We start from the raw sequence: 25,980 nt of genomic DNA, 5'->3' as shown, positions 1-25,980 counted from the left end.
CTACGAGGAGAAAGATGTGGGGCACATCTTGGAAGGGGGGGTAGAGAGGTTGGTGCATTCGCTTTGCAGGCCTAAGGGAGCTGCAGAGAACGCCAAGGTTGATCTAACGTGCAGGGAGGAGGTCAGTGTGATGCCCTTTCGGGAAACCTGCGCATACCAGGGCGAAGTTCTTTGTGTGTCTGTGTTGCTTCTGCAACATCACTGAACTAGCTTTTGGCTCTGCTCAGCAGCAGCAGCAGCTGCCGCCACGAGAGACCAGCCTGATCTCGCGAATGAGACAGACAGGCACAGAAACCTTCTTGTGCATTTGAGGAGCGGGGCTGGCCTGGACTCCAGCCCTTTTCTGTGTCCCTCGGAGTGCTGGCAGGACAGCTCATTTCCCCTGCATTCCCCTCGTCGGTGCCTGGGTCCACACGACCCTCTTCACCCGGTGACTTAATTAACCCACTGCTTGGGTTGGCGCCGTACCCTGCATCGTAAGCGAACACAAGGAGCTCCGTTCACACGGCGCCTTAAGCCACAATAAAAGACAACATGCCACGTGGAATGAGTGCTAGCTTCTAGCTGCTCAGGTGAAGCCAGTTGCCCAAACTCTGCCTCTGGCCCTCTTTCTGCTCTCGCTGGCCTTCAGCGGGCAGCAGTCGCACACAATGGCCACATTCAGGCGATGACTTTCGGTTTTGCCTCGCAGGCTGGCTGGTAGCGCGTTGGCCAGAAGCAAAAGCTGTTGCTGTCTCTCCCTGCCTCAGAACGGTGTTGACCGGTGGTTGGTTGTGGCCAGCAAGGCAGGCGAGCAGCCCACACCAGGGGTCTGTCGGAGGCTAAAGAACAGGACAACTTCTAAGGACGCCGAGGTTGCAGGTAAGGACTCCCGAGAAGACGATGTGTGGGGTGGAAAATTGCTCTTGTGGGACTTGGGCCGAAATTCACCTGCCTCTCACTCCTAGCTTCTCTGAGCTGTCCCTCCCTCGACTTGAAGCCACCCCTCCCCAAGAGGAAATGGATGCTGTTTTTCCTTTTGCAGCAGCACCACAGCTGTGTCCTCAGGCATCTTCTGGAACGTTCCAGAAAGCATGGGCCTGGCCCCCCTTTGACAAGCAAAGGAGCCTTTCCAGAGTCAAAGATGTGCCATGATGCCAAGGGCACAGAGCAGGGACCTGAAGCTGGTCCCCCCAAAATTGTTGTAAATTTGTACCCCACCCAAACCTCTCACTTGCTTCTCCTTGCTGGGCCTACAAATGACCCAGTTTCTGCAAACTTCTCTGATATTGATCAAGCTGCAGAGAGGATAAAGTTTGGCTCAAAAAACCACCCTTTAAAAACTTTCAATCCATAATTCTTTTCAAATGTTTGGTGGACTACCCACAATAGTTTTCTAATTCTGATTATTTTCCCCCAGCTTGCTTCCCCCCACCCCCTTCTTGCCTGGGTATAGCTGTTCAATAGCATTTTACTCTGGTATTTCATACCATTGTCTTTCATACACCTGTTCTTGCTTTTTAGCCTTTTAAGCTTTCAATTCTTGTTTAACAAACCAGCTTTGATCCTGCCCATCTTGAATTCACATGGGGGTGGCAGTTTTTTTTCCTTCACACTGCCACGGTCCTTGGGGCTCCGCTTTGTAAGTGATGATGCTCAAGATACTTATTTCTTGCAGTAGCTGCGAAAGACTTTTCCAGGAATCACTTCTGATAAGGTCCATGCTGTGCTTAGCCTGGGAGACAGAACCTGCAGACTGCTGCAAAGGGAAGATACATGGTTGATGGTATGAAGGAGGAAGAGTAGAGACCCCTTTTTTGTTGCATTGAGCTTGCTTGATTGCTGATGCAGAGAAACACAATGTTCGGTGATGAAATAGATCTGGGTAGTTGGTCTACCATCTTTTGACCACCTAAAGCTTTTCCCCCACCAATCTCTGGGACTTGAAATAGATCTGGGTAGTTGATCATTTTCTGACCACCTAAAGCTTTCCCCCACCAATCTCTGGGACTTGAGCTAAATAGAGACATGGAGCGCTCCTGAGTGAGAACTGCTTTCCACATGTCCAAAGCATTCCTCATTCTTATTTTTCTGCTGGCCTTCAAGGTTAGATATTGAAATCACAATCTAGATCAGGGTGGGTGTGGGACCAGGTTGCAAATCTCTTGACCAAATCCAAATCTGGGTTTGGAGAAAAGTTCTGTTTGAAAGCAACAGGATGTTTTATTCCATTTTAAATATTTAAGGGGGGGAAATGGAGGGGGGGGGTTGAACCAGCTCTGCTGAAGCTTCTCTAGGGTTTCAGAAATGGCAGTGACCCCTTTTGCTCTACTCTCTGCTTCGACCAAAGTGAGAGAACAATGGACTAGGACGGTGTTTCTCAACCTCAGCAACTTTAAGCTGTGTGGACTTCAACTCCCAGAATTCCCCAGCCAGCATGGCTGGGTGGGGAATTCTGGGAGTTGAAGTCCACACAGCTTAAAGTTGCTGAGGTTGAGAAACACTGGACTAGGAGAAGAAAGGAAACCTAAGGTGAGATATGTTTTTTCTCTACCAGCCACTGAGAATTAAAACTTTGCATCCTGTTTTTATTCTTGGCTCACTGACTTTGAAGCATGTTGTATCTCATTTTGCTGCTGCTTTTTTTCTTACCCAGGTTAAGGACTTTCCTTTGGAAGACACCTGTTCCTCCCTTTCACAGTCCCCATTGTCTAGACTCTGCCATCCTGCTTCCTTTCTCCTTCCTTCCTGGCATCTTCTCTGTCCCTGAGACCCTTAACCTGTGAGGAAGCCCAGAGGTCACAGGTGAGGGCCTTGGGAACTGAGTGGGTTGCCTCCTGCCAACAAAATGATGGTTGGGTTCCACCAGGATGGAGTCAAAGGGACGTGGTAGACAAAGAGTCCCTTTTTGAAAAGGTACAGCTCTTCTAGTCCATGAGAATTATGAAGGCAAGAACTGTTTTTGCTAGGAGGAGGAAGGAGAGCTAAATGTGACACCCCCCCCCCCATAATTGACGTCCAGGAGGTGCCATGATTGTCATGTCCGCCATGACATTATCACAGAAGTGATGCAAAACACATGATTCGTGTAATTGGCAGGATGACCATATCATGGATATGATGTCACTTGCCCTGCCCCTTGCAAATGCCTGTGCCCACTACAGTAGCCCCTGCCAAGCTGGTGTCCTCCAGAGGGTTTGGAACTCCAGCTCCCAGATTTCCTAGTTATAGCCATGCCAGGGGCCTCTGGGAGTTGTATGGGGAAGGGGTCAACCTGGGGAAGTCTGGTTGCTCAGACTTGCAAGAGGTGACCAGGTTCTCAGGCAGAGATCCCCCCACCTCTCTGTGTTCTTTTTCTTAGCACAGAGGGAATTATGGACATACTGTTGGACTCCAGGTCCCATACCTGGCCAAAGATTCAGCATGATGGTAGTAGGAGTCCCATAATATTAGGACGGACACCACTTCTCCAGCCTTGCTTTAATTGGAAACCCTATGGGTTGATCTTGGGCCCCTCTACATCCAACATACCTGTTCTGTCCTTCCCCCGAGTCAGCTGTAATCATTGGTGCTTGCCTACAAATGTTACTGTATTGAAGCAAAGATGACTCTCATAGCAGGGAGCTCTCTCTGGTTCACATATGGTGGGAGTCATCCCAAGGAGGGGTGGCAGGGCAAGTGATATCGTAGGCATCATGATGTCCTTTGCTTGATGACACACGATGCACAGGACATCCTTGTGGCTTCCATTTCAAATGTTGACAAATGGCACAGGTGGGGACCTATTGTAAGTTTTAGGGCAGGACAGGGCTGATCTTTGAGGGGGCTGCTCTGCTGTGCTTCTGCACCCCCCCCCCATGCTTGCAATACCCTCCCAGTTCGGGCAAATAGGAGCAGAGACAACGAGCAGGCCGCACGGTAATGCTGCCAAGGGTAAGGCATGCTGCCTGCTTGCTGCAGGGAAGAACATTTCATCACCTCCCTGACACAAAGTTCTTTCTCAAGGTGAGGCTGAGCTGTGTCATCCAGGCGTAGTAGATACCACCTCCCCGTGTGGTGTAATGATTGTTTTGGCCATGCCCCTGTCGAAAACAATCCACAACTGTCAATGTCTTGAATGTATGTGATCTACAGAAATCTAGTCTCTGGATAGGGCACAAAAATTACGTGGGATTATGCCCTGATCGAGATTTTGGCTTGGCTCCTGGCTGAGAAAAGGCCACCCTTTCAGAGGAGCCAGGGTGGGGTAGCGGTGAAGGTGCTGGACTAGGAGTGGGGAATCTCAGGTCCTAGCTTGGCTCAGCCACAAGAAGTCACTTGGTGACCCTGGGCCAGTTATTCTCTCTCAACCCTATCAACCTTACAGGGTGCTATTGTGGGGAAAAATTATGGAGAAAATGACATCCATATCCATATTTATAGGTTGAAAGTCAAGGAGAGGATCGATCTATATGGTCCCTAAGAGTTGACAATTTGATGGCCCATAATCAGTAGGCAGACAGGCTAATTACTTTGGAAAGCCAGCTTGGGGTGGTGGTGAGGGTGTTGAACTGGCCCCCGGGAGACCCAGATTTAAGTCCACCCTCATCCCCAGGAGCTCCCTGGGAGACTTTGGGCCAGTCATGCAACTCAGCCTAACTTACAAGGTGGTTGTTGGGAGAAATGTACGCCCTCCTGAGCTGAGCCGGGCATACATGTAAAATACATAAATTTGGGGGCATCCAGCAGTGACTTCCTAGCCACAATATACAGCTACGCTTGCCAAGGATGGTTGTGACAAAGTCCCAGTAGTTAAAGTCGCTCTTTAAGCTGAACTGGGGTGAAGGAAGCTGCCTCTTCTCTTCTTAAGGGAGCAGGTTTGACAGATGCCTCTGTGCTGTTATGGCTGTTTGTGGGGAGGCACCATCAAATGCTTGATCCCTTCTTCTCAGCAAGCCTGCGGTTCCATTGTTCCCCTCAAGCTGAACAGGATTGTTACAGATTTGAAGGAGCAATTCTCTTCTCCATTAAAGAGCACATTGTCAAGGTTTGTGTGTATTTTTCGCTATAACCCACCATGTTCCAAGACCTTTGTGCAAGTAATGGAACATCGACAATATAAAACAAAACGGAGCATGTATTTTATTTGTACCCATATCTCACATGTTCTTATTTCTTTTTCCACAGTCTTAAAAGGAGCCATCACGGTTATCTCCAGGCATCAGAAATGTTCCTAAAAGTTAGCCAAGATGGGCTTTGCAAACAATTTTAAAAATGTGTTGATGTTTGGTAATTCTAGGATTGTGGTGGTGGTGGTTTTACTGGATTTGTAAACCCCTTTGGGGAGCTTTGCAAGAAGAAACAGTATAGACGTCCATCCCATAAATAAGTAGTATTTGCTAACAGAATGGAATAGCTCACTCAAGTTTGATCCAAGTTTGCTGAGGATGTGAAGAAACTCACCAGCAGTAGCCAGTTTGCTGTTGCGATGTCAGCCATCTCTTCGTATCATGTTTTCCAAACTCCAAGAGAGATAATATTGACACATCAGAGACATGCCTATCACTTAGCAACCACAGAAGAGTCCATACAGTTGTCTTGAACAGGAGTTACTTGTGAGATGGGCTGATTTTGAATATCAGTAGATCTGAGGCAATCTTTCTCAGTGCAATGTTCTCCAGATGCGTTAGACCACCACACTCATAACACTAGCTCATGTATCTGTTGGGTGGTCGAAATAATGATCCAGAAAGATCTTCACGCAGGTCTTTAGAGCAGTGCTGTTCAACCGGTGGTATATAGAATTAGACCAACTGCGACACAGTTCTCCTCTCCACATCAGGAAAGGTCCTACCAGAGGACAGTGTATGTTCTCCAGAGTAGAGCGTGTTTTGGCTGTCGTCTCAATCACACATTTCCTGGAGTCAGGACTGGAACAGCCTCAGCAAGATTTGGGCTTAGTGAGCTCTCATTGTTTGAATACAGGGAGTCCTCATTTAGCAACCACAATTGGGACTGGCAACTCAGTCATTAAGTGAAGAGGATGCTAAGTGAAACCACAACTGTACTTATGATCTTCCTTCAGCTTTCCTTTGCTTTTCAGACCTGCAAAACTTGTAAATGCGAGGATTGGTTGTAAAGTTACTTTTTCATCATCGTTGTAGCTGTGAATGGTCGCTGTCTGAGGCAGTCGCTAAACAAGGACTACCTGTATATGTTTTGGTTTGGGCTTAGGGGAAGATGGCTGTCTTAGTAGCAGACACCACTCCAGCTCCCACGAGTTTTCCATTATTTTACAGTTAATAATAGTAGTAATAAAGTATTACCAACAGTATTAGGGTGGTTTTATGACTTTAGAATTTACTTTAAATATATTAGAATACCTGTAAAGGTATGTCTTTTCTTCTCGGGACCCAGGTTCTTTGATAGAGTGATTGGTGATTCTCTAGATATGAAAAGCTGAGCATGTCTAGGGCATTACTTTTGGGCGGCTGCCCGGAGTCTTCTAGGGTGGCCAGCCATAAGAAATTTATCTATGGGCTGCAACTGCAGGAAACAGGACTTTGCAGATACGTTTTTACAGACCAAAGCCAGCAGAGGGCAACATTCAAAGGGGTTCAGCCACTGGAAGGATTTAGCTACAGTGACATGAGGAATCCCCGGGATTAGAGTTTGTTTTGAAATGTGTTTATTTTTGGCATGTGACCATACTCCATCTCTATACAAACTTTTGTATACAAAAGCTCCCAAGACAGCTGACATCCCCATAAAAACAAACTTTAAAAAAAGGTGGTGAATGCGTCTATAAGCATTTTAGCCCAAGCCACCCATAAATATAAAGCAAGGGGAAGCACGCGGGGCGGAAGAACTATGCGCGTCACAGACTGACTGCGCTGCTCTCGAGCGACTGCTGCCCCTCACAAATGACCAGAACTCATTATTGCAAGCAGAGTGCAAAGCAGGACTTTTCCCATTGCACAACGAGACAGCTGCTGGCTGAACAATGCAGCTTTCCCCACTCCAGAGCTGACAACTCTGGGGAAACCCTATGCAAGAATAAACTGCATTACTCCGAAGAAAGCATTTAAATTCTACAACTCCCAGCATTCTCAGCTATTAATGGATGCACATTGGACTGTTAACGGTGAATGTTTCCATGTCTAACATTTGAATGGCGTTATCACTCATCAAGGGATATTTCCCAACCACATTAGTGATTCAGATAGGTGGAGAGGTTCCTCAAAGGCTGAGGAGATCTTTCAAAACAAAGATCTCAGAGCAAATGGCCTCTGAGCGTATTTAGAATGCCTTTATTTTGCAGGGATGACCCTTCCCTGCCTGTCTGAGTTCACGGAAATCTGGTTCCTGCGCCCAACACTGCTGGCCTGGGCCTTGTAAACACTGGCCAGGACGTGGTTAGGAAAAGGCAAGCCATGTCTGCCATGTCAATGTGGCTACTGAGCCCTTGAATTCTTTATGCGCAGGTATGACCTAATGACTTGGACTTGGCACTGGCAACCGCACGCACACACTTTTGGATCGGACAACATCCAGACTGGATGCAGGAGGTAGTAAATCAATCTTGCTGTCTCGGGAGCAATTGAACCCTTTTGCTGGCCTCACACCCCAAATCTGTTCCCAGATTGCAATTAAAAGAAAACCAGCTCTACTTTGGATCTGGCCCCTGAACCAAAATGCCCCAGGGAGCATTAATGTGGGCCTTATATGGAAAAAAGTCGTCCTCTTCCTAGTGAAACAGCCACTTCTTTCCCAGCTAGCTGAGAATGCTGGGAGTTGTAGTCCTAAAAACGTCAGATTGGGGGAGGCAGGTGGAGTATCCCGAAGCACAGGTTTTAGGGGGCTGCTTCAAAACACGCCCCCTGCCTCCCCCAATCTGAGGCTGAGTCACCTCAACCCCAAAGATGGGCGCGCTGAAGTATTACATCTACAAATTAGGAAATCAATCCTCCCTTCTTTTTTAAAAAGGTCAAGTTGGGTTTAGTCCCTAATGCAATTTCTTGGCAACAATAGAAAGGCAATTTGACATTGTCTTCCGGGAGTCTTGTACAACTTCCCGATTTAGCCAACAGTGCTGGGATATTCTGGTAGTTTCCCATCCGTGGGCTAACCCAACCCAAGCTAAGCGAAGATTAATTAGATGCTCTCGCCTACTGCAAACAAACACACAACGGGACTTTCCCAGAGCGTACGAGTCGAAAATGACAGGTGTTTTGAATACAAAATGTGTAGCTGAATTCAAGGGAAGCAGGTATGGAGGCCAAATATAAAACCAGACGGAGTCGGAAGAACTCTGGTTGGGAATCGGCAAGGACAAAGACTCAAGGTAGGACGTGATGGCTGGGTTTGTGAACCAAACCAGCATTTTCATCCATTCCTGATCGATCTAGTTGTCATGGTTAAGAATACCTCTCGCCATCTCTGTCCTCCCCCTCCGCCATCCTTCCATGTAAAAGATATTTTTCCCAGCTTCGAGCAGAACTGTCTGGTTTCCATGGAGACGGAAGTCTGGCTTTCGAGATCCTTCATCTTTCCCATCCCAGCTTTCTGCACACGTAACGCCTGACTGTCATGATGCCAAGAAAATCCAGAATTGCCGGAGCCGAGGGCGGCCGCTGCTCATCTTGACAGCCCAGAGAGTTCCTCTCTTTCAGCCTCTCTGTTTCAGCAAAGCATTTATCCATTTCTGGGGGGTGAGAGAGAGGCGATCTTCTGCCATTATTGCCCTACTTCTAGTAGAGAACAGGTGTGAACTTGACAAGCCCCCAGAGCAAAGACGTCAGATTTATTTCAGCGAGAGGCTCCGCGTGGCGTTTTGAAAAATCCTCTGATCGAATCTGTGGGCAGAGAAACGGGGTGGGGCAGAAGAACAATTTTGCCTGGTTTCTTCAGAAGGAGAAATTTTCTGGTTCACAAAGGCAGGACACCCCCTTTGCAATTCAAACACGGCATCCTCTCTTGCTATATTTCCTTAGGGCTTAAGAGAAGCAGAGGAAGACAGAAAAGCTGCAGGCCACCCCAGAGAGACAGGACATGTTCATGCCTTGGCTATGTTCACATAGGAGGCTGGATTAGGCTAAGATGGGTGGACATTAAGCTGTGAAAGAAGGGCTGCCTTATTCACCTGGGCAAAGCATATTTGGAGGACCTGGCAGTTGTGTTTCATTAATCTGGGTTTAATTAATTAATGTAAGTAGTTAATTCACCTGAGTTTAGGCTTTAGCATTTTGTGCAAGCCCAGTCCTGGGAAGTCACGTGTTCTTTCCATAGGAATTTATCCAAGTCCATTGGAAAGCAAATTCCCTTTCGTCAAATGGCATGAGAACTGATAGGATAAAAATGAAGAATTTCTCAGCCCAGCACCAATTAACCTTAACACTTTCCTTCCTCCTTTTCCACCCAATTGTGTGTCCTCACCACGTTGGCTAAGAATATCACAATTAGAAGCTTTACCTGAACCTCTTAACACAACACAGCAACTGTTAACCCATTGACACTGTCCATAGCAAGTTTATTCCAAAGGAATTTAGAAACCAGCGGATGTCAATGGTGTGTCGTCTGGAAGAAAACACCAATGTTTATATCCTTTTGCATTTCACTCAATGAAAGACCTTCTTTTTGTGTGTTGTGGAATCATAGAAGGTAAGGGCTGGATCTAATCTAATCAGATCCCCTTCCTGGCACAGGAGCCTACTACTACAACGTTCCTGTCAGACTAATGAAGAAGACAAAGTCTATTCCATTATTGGAAGCTCTTCCCACCCAGAATTTTTTCTGGTGCCCACTGGAATTTCCTTCTGTATAATTTAAATCAATTATTGCCCTGTCTTCTGAAACAAAACGCTGAACCATTCTGCCTTGTCTTCGGCCTTCGGAGACTGTAATGGTATGTGGGAAAGACCTTGGGAGATGGGACCAAGAGATGCTGCCTAGGGAATGGTCAGATAAGAGGCAGCTTAGCCTGCAGCTGGATAGTGGGAGAGGCAAAAGGCTCAGAAGGGACCCTCCCTAAGTTCCCGGGCTGTAAAGGAGATGGGGGAGAGAAATGTATTTTCAGACTTGAAAGATTCTGTTAATATAGCTTTATCATAAAGTCAAATTGGCTCCTCTGGTTGTGTGACCTGTCTGGTCTATCTAGTAAGGCTGGCAGAGACTGAACAATGGCTATTATGTCTGTTGGCCCAGCCCAAGAACAACAGGGAAACAGTCCAGCCAAGTTCAGTTTTTTTATTGTTTACACCACATAACCTTGCCAGACGAAATGTGTACTGCTTTAACCTAGTGGATATACCCTGGGAGATTCTAGGGAGTGGCTATCCTAAATCTCTTCCTCTTCCCGTGCTCCTGCTCCAGCCTGTGCTGTTCTTGTCTTGCTCCCCTTCCTGGAATGTGCTCCCTTCTCTGAGAACCTGCTGCTCTATTTCTGTCCATCACATCAACCCCCCCCCCCTTGTAGATACATGCCATCGCAATGTCTCCCTGCAATCTTCTCTTTTCCAGGCTACATATATGAACCATTGGTTAAGCATTTCCTTTCAGTTCCCTTATTTTCTTGAATACTGGATATGCCCCAGTTTGACAATGTCCTTCCTAAAATGTGATGCGCTTTCTAAAATTCTACATGTAGTTCCACGAATGCGCTATAAAGAGGAACAGTGATTTATCTTCATCTTGATACTATACCTCTGTTGATGCAGCCAAGAATTGCCTTTGCTTTGTTAGCAGCTGTCTCACCCTGCTGGCTCATGTTCAGCTTGTGGGCCACAAGACAACCAAATCCTTTTTGCACATACATGATTCTTTCCCCTGCTATCCAATACTCGTGTCTCTCATTTTTCCTAGCCAAACTTTGCATTTGTCCCTGTTGAAATTCATATTGCTGGTTTCTGCCCATTTTCCAGCTCACAAAATCTCCCAAAAGACTACATTGAAATCTTTGCTGAAGTGAAGGTGCACCGTGTTCCCATGGACAACTAAACTGACCACTCTGTCAAAAAAGGAGAACAGGTTGTTTTGCCATGATTTATTCTTGAGAAATCAAAACTGGCTTCTCCCAGCAGTTCATTCTTTTCTAAACACTCCGTTGCTGGCAATACCATGAACTGTGAAGTCATAACTAGCACCTTGGAGTTGCCTTATGACCTCATCAAAGAGTTCTTTTCTCAGGGGGGATTCATCTTCCTGGAGGCTTCAGTGATGTCTGCCGGAGATGTCCTGATCCTCTGGTGGTTTTTTTCCTGCGGGGCAACTGCATGCTTTCACTGCTTCTCCACTGCTGCCCAGCGTCTTCGCATATGCCAATATTTTTGGGGCTACCGGAGCGAGAAGCATCAGACCTGCCTGCGGAGTTTGGAAACTGCCTTCCGTCCATTTAGCAAGACCCAGGTGGGTGAGTGCTGTCCAGGGAAGGGAGAAGTTGGGCACCGGTGGAGCTTGGATGTTCCTGTCCAGTGGGGAGAGTTGCAGATGCTCTCAGGGGGGCTGAGAGACAGTCCAAGGCTACAGTTGTCAGATTTCTGCATTTTGAAAGGCGTTAGCTTACTTCACAGAAGTTCCCTAGCCAGAAAGATGGTAAGGGCCTGAAAGATCAGGCAGAGCAATCCATGCTATTAGGGAGGTGATAGAGGAATTTAGCTCTTGGTGGGAGAGGAGAAATGGTTGCTCGGCCCTGGGAAAGTAGGAAGCATGGGCAAGAGTCCCAGAACAGCACTGCCTTGACTTTGTTGTCCTTAAAAAGAGGCAGTGAAGATGTTGGAGAGGCTTTCAAGATTCTGTTAATACACCGTACAACAGTGTTTTTCAACCCTGGCAACTTTAAGATGTGTGCACTTCAACTGGCTGGGGAATTCTGGGGGTTGATGTGCACACATCTTAAAGCTATCAAGGTTGAAAAACACTGAACTAGAAAGTTCTGGGGTTATGCTTGGCTCCTGCCTTTTTTGGATGTTGGCCTGAAGCCTTTCATAGAAGCAGTCTCTGCCCTGACCTAAGAATTATATAGACACTCTCTGCCCTCGATGGCCAGCTTTTGCCCCTCCACCCGGAAATAGACGAACACCCGACACTAGCTTCTCTCTTTCTACCCCAGATGTATCTGAAATAGAGAAGCTGAAGGATGCGTTTGGCAGAGTGGTCTTCTATTTGGAAGAAAAAGGCATGACCAAAGGTAGGTAGGCTCCATAGAACTTTGCTGCATCAGTGAGATTATCTCCCACCATTTTTGTAGGACCAAGACCAGCTAACAGACATTTTGAGAAAAGTGGGATGACATACATATAACACAGGGAGGCACATTAATGCTACAGAAGTCTCATCTTATCTTCTGGATTTAGAAAATGTTGGATGGATAGGTTTATAGCAGTGTTGTCCAAACTTGGCCACTTTAAGATGAGTGGACTTCATGCTGGCTGGGGAATTCTGGGAGTTGAAGTCCACTCATCTTAAAGTGGCCAAGTTTGGACAACACTGGTTTATAGTAAATGCATAAATCCCATAATATATCTTGTTATGGCAGATTTATTTTGATATAAGCTTGGAGAAGGCAATTTTTTGAGCATTTGGGATTCTTCAGAGGGTTCTGGCCACCCTTGAAAAGTGAGAGCAATGTGGGTAATAGTTCACCTTTTGGAAGCAAGGGCTATTTTGTCTGGAAGCAAGGGCCACATTGATGTTCGATGTGGCTTATTCCCAAGAAAGTGGCGATAATGCTGCATCCTTAATTATGCATAGAGACAGACCCTAACCCCAGGAAGAGGTTGGCCTCTGTGGTGATTCACAGAGCACAACATGCCATTCAAGGAATGTCCTCCTATCAGATAATTTCCTGAGGGAGGGGTATAAAATGGGGAGGTCCAAGGTTCCAACAATCTCCATCCATCAACCAAGAAGAGAGGGAATTGAAAAATTTGGGTGCAAAGACAGGATAGAAGAGTGTTTTTCAACCTTGGCAACTTTAAGATGTGTGGACTTCAACTCCCAGAATTCCCTAGCCAGCCAAGGCTGAAAAACACTGGGATAGAGAGAAGTTCTGGATCTTCCAGCAAGGATTAGTTTAAATAAGAGTAACATCAACTAAAGAAAGCTGGCACCAGTAGCAGAAAAATAACCTGCAGCGGCGACATTATTTAGAAGCCAAATAGCCAGTGGCTGGAAGAATAATCTCTGAAAATGGGCTTTAAATTGAGCACATCTGAGCTTCACAAATGCTCACAAAGCCAAACCCAGCTATAATCTATCAGATTCTCTGGAAAAGATTTCTCAAGAGCAAAGAGCTGTTTCCAAGTTAAAAGTTTATTTTTATCAACTGCAAGCTGGTTCTTTTATTCAATATTATACAGAGAAATGACCATTTGTTGACCCGTTAAAGCTGAAGAATAAACATCACCTTCCCCCCCCCCTTCTTTCTTAACATTAGATCATTGGCAGCATCTATAATCTTCCTACATTCCACTAAATCATGTTACTAAAATAAACAGAAGAGTTCCTGTTCAGGAAATGATTTGTGGATGACAGCTATAACTTACAGTATTTAACTCCTTAGAGCAGTGCTTCTCAACCTTGGCCACTTTAAGATGTGTGGACTTCAGCACCCAGAATTCCCCGGCCAGGCTGGGGAATTTTGGGAGTTGATGCCCACACATCCTAAAGTGGCCAAGGTTGAGAAGCACTGCCTTAGAGAAACTATTTCCCATTTTCTAAAGTAATGCCCAAACATGATTGGGATCAGCAAGATGATTCAGCTTGGACTGCCAAATTTGAACAGTAAAAATAGGTTTGCCTGGGCCAAAGCTATCCAAATCAGTCCATATTTAATCAGCCATTCATTGAGACCCAATCTGGTGCAATGGGGAAGGTGCTGGACTAGGCACAGGGAGACCCAGCTTCTAGTTTCCCCTCAGCTAGAGAAACCCAAAGGATGACTTTGTGCTAGTCTCCCTCTCAACCCAACTTATTTCACTGAGTTGTTCTGGGGAAAAGTAGCAAGAGGGTGTGCTCTTCATGCCACCTTGAGCTCCTGAATGAAAGATGAAATTTAAATCTAATCTGGAAGTCCATTTGCTTTGGAAACTTGATGGAAATGTCAAATCTTTGTACAACCCTAAAAATTGGCACAGAGGTCAGGATGTATTGCTAGCATTGAGGGGGACCTGGGCAAGGAGACCCAGGAGACCCCCACAGACCTTCCGTCCATCCTTCCCTCCCACACCTGATTTTTAAACAGTGCATTTTAACCAATAAAACGAAAGCAAAACTTTCCTTCTCCCTAAGTAAGTGGGAGGTGAGCAGGCCTAGACAGTCATTCAAGCAGAAAGCCCAGCGGCTGCTTGAATGTCCGGAATAGCCAGCTTAATGCCTCCAGCACGCAGCCCGTGTGAAAGCTGCATGGCTTGGCTGTGGATGTGTTGATCAAAGGGAAGACAACAGGTGGATTTTCCTCCACCTCTCCGCAGTCCCTTTTCAGCAGGCGGTTCCTGAGGCTGTGAAAGAAGTAGAAAAAGAAATGGAGCTACTCAAAGCAGGTAAGGTTAGCGTTGCTGCTTCAGGGAGAGGCGATCTCACAACACGTTCCTCATCACTGGCTTTGAGTGTTGTTCAAACACTCAATGTTGAGGGTGTTCCTCATCACCGGCTTTGGACAGTGTTGTCCAAACTTGGCCACTTTAAGATGAGTGGACTTCAACTCCCAGAATTCCCCAGCCAGCCTGGCTGGCTGGGGAATTCTGAGAGTTGAAGTCCACACAACTTAAAGTGGCCAAGTTTGGACAACACTGGTGTAGAGGCAGCTCTTCCACCGCTGTTCTCAAATGCCCCCCCCCCACACACACACATGCATCTTTCAATGAATGACAGAGTCTTGCTTGCCTGCCCAAGCAGGCATGGTCAGGAAAGTGTAAAAGAAACACCCCCCCCCCCAAACTCTTCTCCTTCTAGTACAACAGCTTATTTGTTGGAATTTTTATGGTGCCAGTACAGGCCATGATTAGTTACAATCAGGGGCGTCATCCACAGGGAAGAGGGGGTCAAAAAAAGTGTGAAGGTGCCATCAAAGCCCTGTCCAATTTTTACGTGTGTTGCAAATTCTCTCTCTCACACACACACACACACAAGCACATACACACACCAGTGGATGCCTCTGGCTGCTTTAGCAGACCCTGAAGATCTGGGATTATACAACCTGCTTAACTCAGTTCTGACTCAACCCCTTTTTCTGGTTCACCCACCCGCACTGGCCCCTGAAACAATCGAACAGGCTGGGTTCACACAAATGCTAAGCCAGGGGGGTGGGGGGAACCCGCGGGATTTGGCACGTCGTCTGAATGCCGCTGCTCCTTCTTGAACTCAGCCAGGTAAATCTGTTGTGTGAACCCAACCCAAGAATATCAATTGCTTCAAGGGTGGGCAAAGGATGAGATCTTCGTGCCCAGCTTAGTTTTTCTGAAGAATCAGCTGGATTATTAATTGCAAAAAGGTCAGCCCTGGTTTGAGTTAGGGGAAACTACCTGCTTCTGGAGCATCTTTAAAAATGTTGGCTCAGCCAGCAAGTAGAGGGATGAATTAGGCTCCGTTTTGGATTGCAAAATACCTTGGACTGATCCTACCAAAACGGAGGATCCAGCATATTGTTTCATCTCCATCTGTGCATTCCAGTTTTCGTCAAATGTCAAACCAGAAAAACTACATGTCAAATTCCCCCGTCTTTTTTTTACAGCACCGTCTTGCATTCCACCATGCGGTGAGTCCAAAATTTTTTTTTAACCCTCCTTCCTCAGCTGAGATCACTCTCACATCCACCCCTCTCCCTCATTAGCTTCTCTTCCTGTTCTCACAACCTCTTTCCATGTTCCTTGCAGGATACCAGAAAGAGGCGCACCAGTACAAATGTTCATCTTGTAGCATTGTGGATTGCCAGCTACCCATCGATTGCCCCAGTAAAACGTCCTTTAAAAGAAAAAAAAAAAACTAGAGATTTGCTAATTAAAGCAGCCAGCGGTGGGGAATTTTATGGCCGCAGTGTAGCAGAGAAGGTCTTGCTCAGACACTTCTCCAGGGATGAAGATGATGGCGTGGAGGAAGTGATAAGGAAGGGCTGTGGTTTAAGTAAATGCCGTGCGTGAAACAAGCCGTAAAGGGCCCCCAGGAGGGGCTGGGAAAGACCCCTGTTTGAAACCCTGCAGAGCTCCAGGCAGTCCGGGGGCTCCATTCACACACACACTTTCCGGTTTCTGAATGAAACCATATTCTGAGGTTGCATGGCGCCGTGAACTCTGAGCTAATGGGTTGGGTTCACACCCAGCTCTCAGGTCCAAAGCCAAACAAAATCACCGGGCAATCTTTCTTAATATTCTGCGTGGATCGTGCTGCTGGGTTTGTACCTGATCTGGTTAAATGCTTTGTGTGAATGGTGCCAGCGTAAACCAGGGGCAGGCAAGCATTTGGTGACAGATCAAAGGCAATAAATAATGCAAAGTTGGCAAGGCCACAGGCTGAGCTTTTTCTTTTCTTAATTTTTTAATTTTCTTTTTTTTTTTTTCTGGTTTGGGGGAATTGGATATTTTTAAAACTCTGAGCCTATTTGAAGGGTTTGTCAGGAGGGGGCAAACCAAGATTCCCAGGCTACGAATGGTCCCTCAACACCCCATTTTCTGGGCCCAGAATGGGTAGAGCTGCATTTTTTAGACCCAGGATGTTTGGCTTGTTTTTTGGCTTGTCTTCCCAGAACAAGAGGTTTGGCTGAATCCATTTCCTGGCTGTGTTCACACAAGACACGCAGTTACTAAAGTAACTCTTCTTCTGGATCTGCGCAACAGATTGAACCATAAGTGACTCAAATGGGCTGGGCTTGCTTAACATGCTAAGCCATGAGAAAAACTGATCCAAGGTTAAACTTAACCCACCTCAACCTATTTTGTCAACGCAACCACTCATTCCTTAATGCCTTGCTTACACCGCACGAACGTGAGGGTTTTCCAAGTTTTTCAAGCTGTGGAACCTGTTAGGCTTGGTTTTTAAATCTCAGATTCTGAGGAAAAGCTCTAATAATAGAAAATTGGCTGTATTCAAGTGAATTCTTTGGTTTGTTTTGTTTTTTTGCCCTTAAGTCTTTCACAGAACTCTATCAACTTTAACCTTAGGGTACCGCAGAACACAGTGAAAAACCCTGCACGGACACAGCTTGTACATTACACGCCCCCCTTCCGACAGAAGAACGTCCAGCAAATTGGAATAATAGCGATAATGGCCCACTGACGAAATCAAATGTTCTGCTGAAAAGCCAATAACATGGTATCTATGCATGTGTGTGTGCAAGTACATACACACACACATACACACACACACACATATTCTCTCCACGATTCTCCAGTTCAGGATATACACAAATTGGAAGGAGATGCAACATTTCTGAACTGTGAAGTTACATTTCAAACTTCATCGGAGAAGACCTTCCGGTGGAAATTTGTCAAAGATGTAAGTAATGCTTTTGTGGATTGAGATTAGATCATGGGTGAAGCTCTAAGATTCAAGTTCTCCTCCAGTTTGTCGGAGATGAAACTTAATTCCTTAGATCCCTTGTTCTAAGGGGGTTTTACCTGCAAATAGTCCCCTGAGTCATACAATTGTATTCTAGGTTGGTAACTCAAGGGTTTATAGATTTACCAGCAGTGATGATATATTGCATTATCCCATTTGAACGTTGGGGAAATGCAATTCCTCTAGAGCTGTGTGTTCCAGGGGATGGTATCTATTTCAATTCTGTGAAACCATATAATCCCTTATAAAGTATTTGAAAAGCTGCTAGAAAGCAGGGTTGTGCAAACTGAGTCCAATTTGAACCTTTACCTGGGCACAGAAAATGTTGAGCCAAATTGGAAAATTAATCCAACTTATTTGCATTGTCTTGGACTGAACCTGACCCACCATGGACCATTATAAAACACATGTGTGGAAAGCATTCAGAACAGCCCAAATGGATTCAAATGCATCCAATCTGATTTGACCGATCAAATCAATCCTTTCATCCCATCAACACCCAGAAGAGGTCCAAATCTGTTTGGAAGGTTGGCCATATGCACAGGTCTACTATAAAGCACCCATCCAGCTGAGAATGTGAAATTATTTATTTTCTAAATTTTTCTTTGTTTTGGTTTTATAACTTTGCAAATAATTAATCTGTTGGATGTTTATATATTCTTTTTCAAATGTGCTTTTCTGTATATTTTTTCCCTCATTCTTGTTTAAAATTGCAATAACATTAGAGAGAGTGTGTGTAAAAGAGTCTGGCAACACCTTTTATAATGCCTCATAGTAAAAGTGTTAATCTTCAAAGGAGCTATCAGACTCATGTCAGACTTTTTGGCTACCACAGACTCTGTAGCTCTCCTCCTACAGTGTCTGATATAAGTGTCTATTCCTGTGCAATAAAGTGAGCCCTGACCTTTTCCCTCTCTCTGGGGGTGGAAATACACTAATACTTTATTTTATCTGGTCTATTTTATCTGGTCTTCCAACTACCTCGTTCTGCATCTTTATCTCTGAAAATTGTGTGTGTGTGTCCGGGAGAAATAATCACCAACTCACCAAAAGTATTTCCTCCATCAACGTCCCTTTTTTTTAATTGAAAAAAAAACACACAAAGTGCTCTAACAAAAAAGTGAAAGAAATACCAAAAAAACCCACATGTTAATACATAATTATAACAGTAAACAATTACAATTCTATATATATATTTATTGAATGCAAATATTATTCTAGTATGTATTATATTTCTAATACATTTATATGACTATCATCTTTTAAAAAAAATTTTTTTAACCTACTATATTTTGTATTAATGAGTCACATATTTCATTGTACTTGTCCATACAAAGTCTACATCTATAGGCAATCCAGTCTTCAGTCCATTGACTAAATGGGGCCATACATTTATGGCTGGTGTGGGTCTTCTGGGCTGTGTGGGCATGTTCTGGAGGTTTTGTTTCCTAACGTTTCGCCAGCACCTGTGACCGGCATCTTCAGAGTGCAGGAGCACAGACAGGAGCAGTTCTTTCTGTGCCCAGGGTGAGGTGACCCTTCTGTGGGTATTTAGAGAGATCCGAGGGGGGGAAGGGGGGATTGGGGGGTGTGGGTGGGGTTGGGTTACTGAGTGGCTGCTTGTTTTGGTGTCATCATCTGTGTGTATCTTCCTGGGGATTAGGCAGGGTTTTCTTCTATTGAATTGTTAACGAGGGGCTGCTGGGGGTGATTAGCAAGTTCATGTGACATGTGAACAGTTCACACAATGAACTTGCTAATCACCCCCAGCAGCCCCTCGTTAACAATTCAATAGAAGAAAAACCCTGCCTAATCCCCAGGAAGATACACACAGATGCTGACACCAAAACAAGCAGCCACTCAGTAACCCAACCCCACCCACACACCCCCAATCCCTCCCTTCCCCCCCCCCGGATCTCTCTAAATACCACAAAAGGGTCACCTCACCCTGGGCACAGAGAGAACTGCTCCTGTCTGTGCTCCTGCACTCTGAAGATGCCGGTCACAGGTGCTGGCGAAACGTTAGGAAACAAAACCTCCAGAACACGCCCACACAGCCCAGAAGACCCACACCAGCCATCGTATGCCGGCTGTGAAAGCCTTCGACAATACCATACATTTATCTTTCCAAGGCTGCAACATCAGTCTTTTAGCCAAAGGAAGGGCACGGAGAATCCATTTATGTTGTCCGGTTGTCAAGTTCCATGTAGTAGTTAGTTCAAAAGAATATTATCCTCTGAAAAGTTTAGCTTTGGTCACACAATCGTATTTATATAGTCCACTACTTTCTCCCCAAACTTGTTAAGTATAGAACACAGATCAACGCCCCTTTGTTGAATTCTTATGGTAACTGGAAGCAAAGGTTTCTCTTTTCAAGAAAAGCAAAACATAACTGATAAAGTAGAAATGCAAAGAGGGTCGCAATTCTAGGGCTGATAGTGGCAGGAGGAAACTGGTTGAAGGCAGGTGCGTGAAAGAGAAACACAGCCTTTCCATTGGATTTGCTAGCCGCCCGCCTTAACCCAGCGGGCTTTGGACACCCCTATTCTCATCATCCACAGCCAGGATGGTGAGATCTTTGCCATCACATCTGGAAGCAGAAATGAGCTTGTCTTGGCTAGCTCTGGGGAATTTCGGAAGAGCTATGAAACCACAAAATGGTCTCCCGTTGGGGAGCAGGATCGGGTGCTATGGAAGGAAACAGTGGGAGATGATGGTGGTGGTGGTGGTGAAGATGATGATGATACAGGAGGAAAGCATTAGCTTCTAGGGCCTGATTCTTCACCTCATTCCACAGGTCAGGACGGAGGAACTCTTTCTCTTCCAAGACCTTCACTTTGGAGTAAATCCTTCCCTTCTCATTCGACCCACTCTGGGATCCCATCACGGGACATTTGCCTGCGAACTTGAAGAGGAAGGTGATGTGGTGATCAGGAAGTATTTTTACGTCAATGGTGAGGGGCGAAGATCTCTTGCAGTACAGAAGGGGATGCCAGACATTGATGGGGAAGGGCTTTTATTTGTCATTCCAATTTTGAGGCTGCCCAACTCCACGTCACTTCTGGGCAGCTTATAATTAAGAATTTTTTTCAACCCCCGCCTTCTCCCATATACCCAAGACAGAGACTATCGCTAGCCAAAACCTAAAGGATCTCCACCACCAACCTGGGAAACCAATGAAGCCTTTAACCATTTGCAAAAAATCAAAAGGGTGGGAGAATACAGATCTTCGGAGCAGGGGGGACATTGAGATGGTTCTTGTTTATATCTGGCTTGTGTGAGGGTTCTTTGCTTTCCAAGGACAGGACCCATCACAGTGTAGCAAACCTGTACAAAATGCTTTATTGCAGCACACCCCTTCCCCAACAACAACTCTGCACCCATCTAAGACTTGCAAGGTGATGTTGCCATGTAAACATGTCTTTAATAGTCCTTTAATACAGGGTTCCTCAACCTCAGCTACTTGAAGATGGGTGGACTTCAACTCCCAGAATTCCCCAGCCAGCATGGAGTTGAAGTCCACCCATCTTCAAGTTGCTGAGGTTGAGGAATCCTGCTTTAATACTTAGTTCAAGCAAAAGTCCGTAAGTCTGTAAAGTGGCATACAAGCTTTGCCTTTTCCCAAATGTTCTTCCTCTAGTTGGGATGAAGTGTTGCTTCAGGGTGACGGTTCTTCTAGTTGCTACCGAGCTCCCGGCCAAGCTCCAGGCAGGACTCCCACCAGGATATGCTGCTCCTCCTAAATTGTGGTCCTGGCAGTTGCATGACAGTCCTCTTGCCCGCTTGTAAGAGCTGCCGATCTTCAGATTGTCATCCCTGCTTCCCGTCTGCATGTCATTAGCTTATCACCTTTCCTCCTACACACGCCTTCCTGACTCTTTTTTAAGCAAAGGACCTGGGTGGGGTGAAGCTGCCTCTGGACGTGGGCACGTCCTTGAAAAGGCCAGGGTGTAGCTCCGTTCTCACAGGCAGCTGGAACGCAGGCTTGGATGCTTGCAAATAAAGTTGTGTGTGGATGAATGAACGTATGAGGGAAATGGGGTGAGAAGCGCTTCTGCCGGAGCGCAGCTACGATTCCCGACTTCACTCCCTCACAGATTGCTCCTAGCCTGGAGCTGTTCCACACACTGCAGTAGGTGTGATCACTATTGCTTTTAATAAGGCCACTGATCATTTCTTTTAATGGAAGTTGAACCACTATGGTTCAACCACTGGCCACTATATCTCAACAGACAGTTCTACTCTCTTCTTCCTCTCTTCTCTTCTCAGGCCCCACACTCCCCCAAGGCAGCATTTTCATTCAGGTCCACTCATGCAGAGCTTGCCTCCTTCCTCCCCCTTCATAGCAGCTGTCCCCTGAGCCGTGGGCAAAACGTTGTACCCCCCAGCTGTGCCAAATCACTTCCTTTTTCCCTGGTTGTCTCATTGTGATAACAGAACTACAGCACTGCCTGGGTTCTCCAACCCATTAAGCCACCAGGTTGTGGGTTTCATTTTGGCTTGGGGAGCTGCACAACACAAACCCAGTCATTGTGGGTTAATCATGGCTTACTATGGTATATTTACCAGTTGTGGCTTAGCATCATGTCTGAACTCAGTTTGTATCTCAGTGCTTTACTTAATGTATTGACTTTCAATCCTGGCTGCTGACTTCAGGGGATCACCACCCCAACTTAAATATAAATCAAATGCAGTTGCATGTATTCCAGCCCCTCTGATATTACTCCTTCATACCCTGGTATGGTGGTAAAGATGTTGTACTTTGTGGAGTCCTTGGGGTTCTGTGAGCTTGGTTATTTTCTTGCAAACGTTTCATTACCCGGCTAGGTAATTACCCAGCTAGGTTGTACTTCATTGGGAGATCCAGGTTCTGCTCCAGCCTCAGCCCCAGAAGCTGCCTTCGTGATCCAGGGCCAGTCTTTTCTCTCTCTCTAAGCTCAACCCATCTCACGAGAAATATTGGAGGCACGAGTGCTCTGGACGCTGCTTTTAGCTCCTGGGGGAAATCTAGCAAATAAGAGAGCCGTTCTGTTCTAGTGGTGAAGGTGCTGGACCAGGAGTGGGGAGACCCAGGTTCTAGTCCCCATCAGCCATAGAAACACTCTGGGCGATATTGGGCCAGGGAACCAGTGTGGGGAGGTGGTGAAGGTGCTGGACCAGGAACAAGGAGATCCAGGTTCTAGGTCCCTGCGGGAGTCTGGGCCAGACTTCTTTCCCGTCCTAAGAGTCAACATGGGGTAGTGGTGACAGGTTGGACTAGGAGCAGGGAGACCAGGTTCAAATCCATCCTCAGCCATGGAAGATGCCCATGTGACTCTGGGCAGCTTTATTCTCTCAGTCCAACATGATGTAGTAGTAAAGGTATTCAACTAGGAGCAGGAAGATCCAGGTTCTAGCAGGCTGGGAAGGTCACAAATGGTGATCACATGACCCTGGGATGCTGCAACCATCATAAGTGTGAGCTGGTTGCCAAGTGCCAGGATTGCGATCACATGACTGCAGGGGCACAATGACATTGTAAGTCCCTTTGTTTTAACCACCGTCGTAACGTCAAACGGTTGCTAAACAAGTGGTCACTAAGCGAGGACTACCTGTATGGCAAACGAGCTGTTCATTAAATCTAGTTTACAGCACAACATGAAGAAAATCTAACAAATGTATGCCACTATAGCAGCTTTTGCTCTACAGTTGCACATGTAAATCTCTTTCTTGGGCCCAGTCAGGAAGGTCTTCAGAGCACCAGTCTCTTTTGCTTAGAAGGCCCCCACCCCACAACTGCCTAAGTGGGAGTGGCAGGCAAAATGTTTTGTGTGTGCACGTTCCCCCCCCCTTTCTCCCTTCCACCATAGTGACCGAGAAGAGGCTCGGAAAAGAGAAAAAGCTGCAGGAAATGTTTAAAGCCATCCTGAACTCCCCTCCAGAGGCAGGGCAGGAAGAAGTGGTGGAGAACAAGGTGCCCTCTCTTCAAGACCTGCTGTCCCAGCCCAATTATCTCAGGACAAGCGCTGTCATTGTCCTTATCCTTGGCATAACCATGACTTCGCTGCTCGTTACTTTAGCCATTCTGTAAGTACTTTCCCAGAGTCCTTCTGACTGCAGTAGCTAGATTGCTCAGGGCTGATCATACTTTTATCTCCAGAAAGCCTCCTTGCCCACTTATCTCCAAACTGATCAGGAAATGGTGCTTTATATATTCAGTCCTATAATCAGTTCAACCCTGGAGCAGTGTTTCTCAACCTTGGCCACTTGAAGCTGTGTGGACTTCAACTCCCAGAATTCCCCAGCCAGCCATGCTGGCTGGGGAATTCTGGGAGTTGAAGTCCACACAGCTTCAAGCGGCCAAGGTTGAGAAACACTGCTCTGTAGTCTTCCCTGTACTTAGACTTTCCGAAGTCCTTTCCCTCATCCCTCCCCACACCCCCGCCCAGCCTCGCTTGTACTACAGTATTACAAGAGAGTAACTAAGAGAGCCACGACGTGGCCCTGTTCTTCCTCTTTTGCCCGCCTTAACCGCTCCAGTGAACAGCCCGGCCCTTCGCGGTTGCCAATCTCCCCCCACGCTTCCTCCTCCCCCGAAACTTGCATAAGAAGCAGCTGGACGAGCTTCATTTTTGCTTCCCCCCCCCCCCGCCGTATTTGTTGATGGAAAATCCTCTAAAGCGGATCATTTGTCACCCTACCCCCCCCCCCCGCGGAGCAATGAGGTCTTCCTTCCTTAATTCGGGTTCACTCCTTATCCTGTCACCTCTCCAGGTCGATGTATCGCTGGGCGACGGACTTCAAGACGTGAATCGGGAGACGGCGCGCGGATCTTTTCGGCCCGACCCCTTATCGGTGGATTGGATTTGCCGGCTTGCCCCTCCGCTTGGCAGCGGCGGGCCGCCACGCGCCGACCCCATTAAAAAGAGCAAACCCGCCTTACGGCGCGCGGAGTTTTGCAATACTGTAGCGCTGCGAAACTCGGAAAGCATCACGTCCTTACCTAACAGAAGGGGTGGAGCTGGGGAAAAACCGGAGGGTAGGAAGTCCGAAGCCCTTCGTTTTCTTTCAGGGCGTCCTAAGAAGGACTTTTTTTTTATAGCGCGGAGGCCACCTGGCCGGCCTTCCCGGTCTCCAGCTCGCCCTTCCTCCGCGGGACAGCCACTCTCTTCTCCTTGTAACCACGGTTCTCTCAACCAGCAGCGAAGCAGGAACGAAGCACAGAGGCGGGCTGGATGCAAACGTGGTCGGCTTGTTTGCGGTTTAGTGGGTCGGTTCACATCATTCACAAGACCTTGAACGGGGGTGGGGGTGGGGGTGGGGTGCTCATCAACCACGGTTGCTGGCTTGGCTTCATCCATGATGCTTAAAGAAGCAAGCCATGGGATGGCTTCATGATAGTCTGGTTTGGAGAAGAAGCTAACCCAGGGGTTGGGTTTTCACAACACATTCAGTAGAAGTTGCTGCTCAGTTGCAGTTTTAAGCCACCCTGGGAGGTTTGGCAAACTTGGCCATTGCAGACGGGATGGGGCAGGTCAGACCTTGCTGTTCACACAGCAAGCTTAGCCTAGCTATGGACTCAACCCATTTTCTGGGTTTGCAGAAATAGAAGGGAGGATACCCAACCTGCTAACCTCCCCAGCAACTTTAAGCAAGCTTAAAGCTGCTTGCTTTGGGGCTGTTAGATACACAGGAGCTTTGTCAGATGAAAAAGTTGGCACATGATATGCACAGGAGTGCTATCCTATGATAAAAGTTGGCACCACTACCAACATTTGATTGTATTGCTCTGGAAATTACTAGAAGTAATGGCCTAATTTCATTAAGCTCTCCCGACAGGCTTAATTCCACTGCCAACCAGTAGGATGTGTTTTAAAAGCTATAACTTTCTTCATGTTCTCGGTGTGGCTCTTCTACCCTTCAACACTTTGCAGCGGGCTGAAAAGTCAACAGGTGCTTTCCTGGAGGGTTGGATCAGGGAAAATAGCTAGGAGATACTTCATCTGTTGAACTCCTGCCCAAGTTTAAAACAAGGCAAATGCAGCTGCTAGCAGAGGGTATCAAGAAGTCAAGATAGGGGCCGCAGCCGCATCATCAAAGCTCAGCACCTTTTCATACATGCCTGATGAAAATAAAAAGGGGTAGGACTCCAAAAGCATGGCCATGGTTGCCATTTTGAGACACACAACACACACACACACACACATGGATCTCCCTGGCTGTTAAGTATTTCATGGACCTGGTCAAGCCTGTTAAATCAATGTTTTTCGCCCTTGGCAACTTTAAGATGTATGGACTTCAACTCCCAGAATTCCCCAGCCAGTATGCTGGCTGGGGAATTCCGGGAGTTGAAGTCCACCGATCTTAAAGTTGCCAAGTTTGAAAAACACTGTTCAATGAAGCCTGTGAATAGTCCCTAGTGATGGCCTTTGACTTCCCCTCCTCAGCCTGGGGCCTGCTTGAGCATCATGCACAGCCAGAAGCCCTTGCATTGGG

At 46.6% G+C, this 25,980-nt stretch overlaps 1 protein-coding gene across 1 annotated transcript; it reads left to right on the top strand.

The window, feature by feature from the left end:
• The first annotated feature begins 2,799 nt into the window (after positions 1-2,799).
• On the top strand, positions 2,800-24,415 carry SPACA6 (sperm acrosome associated 6). Its single transcript, XM_088139961.1, has 9 exons — positions 2,800-11,365; positions 12,065-12,142; positions 14,427-14,495; positions 15,686-15,709; positions 15,828-15,905; positions 17,339-17,442; positions 20,303-20,459; positions 23,355-23,571; positions 24,259-24,415. Exons 1-9 carry the CDS (start codon positions 11,074-11,076, stop codon positions 24,293-24,295), a joined length of 1,056 nt encoding a protein of 351 aa, XP_087996087.1. The 5' UTR covers positions 2,800-11,073; the 3' UTR covers positions 24,296-24,415.
• Positions 24,416-25,980: the final 1,565 nt, after the last annotated feature.

Source organism: Python bivittatus, unplaced genomic scaffold (genome assembly GCF_059951505.1).
Source record: "Python bivittatus isolate LINGU-HERP-01145 unplaced genomic scaffold, Pbiv_v1 ctg000310_np1212, whole genome shotgun sequence".
NCBI classification, from domain to species: domain Eukaryota; kingdom Metazoa; phylum Chordata; class Lepidosauria; order Squamata; family Pythonidae; genus Python; species Python bivittatus.
The sequence above is the reverse complement of the archived record's forward strand: the minus strand, read 5'-3'. Positions and strand labels throughout refer to the sequence as shown.

Bases quoted from the DNA above. Each gene is read 5' to 3' on its own strand.
- SPACA6 (XM_088139961.1), top strand. From the start codon at position 11,074: ATGAACTGTGAAGTCATAACTAGCACCTTGGAGTTGCCTTATGACCTC. The intron at 11,366-12,064 runs GTGAGTGCTGTC...TTTCTACCCCAG, and splicing joins ATTTAGCAAGACCCAGGTGG to ATGTATCTGAAATAGAGAAG. The intron at 17,443-20,302 runs GTAAGTAATGCT...CTCATTCCACAG, and splicing joins GGTGGAAATTTGTCAAAGAT to GTCAGGACGGAGGAACTCTT.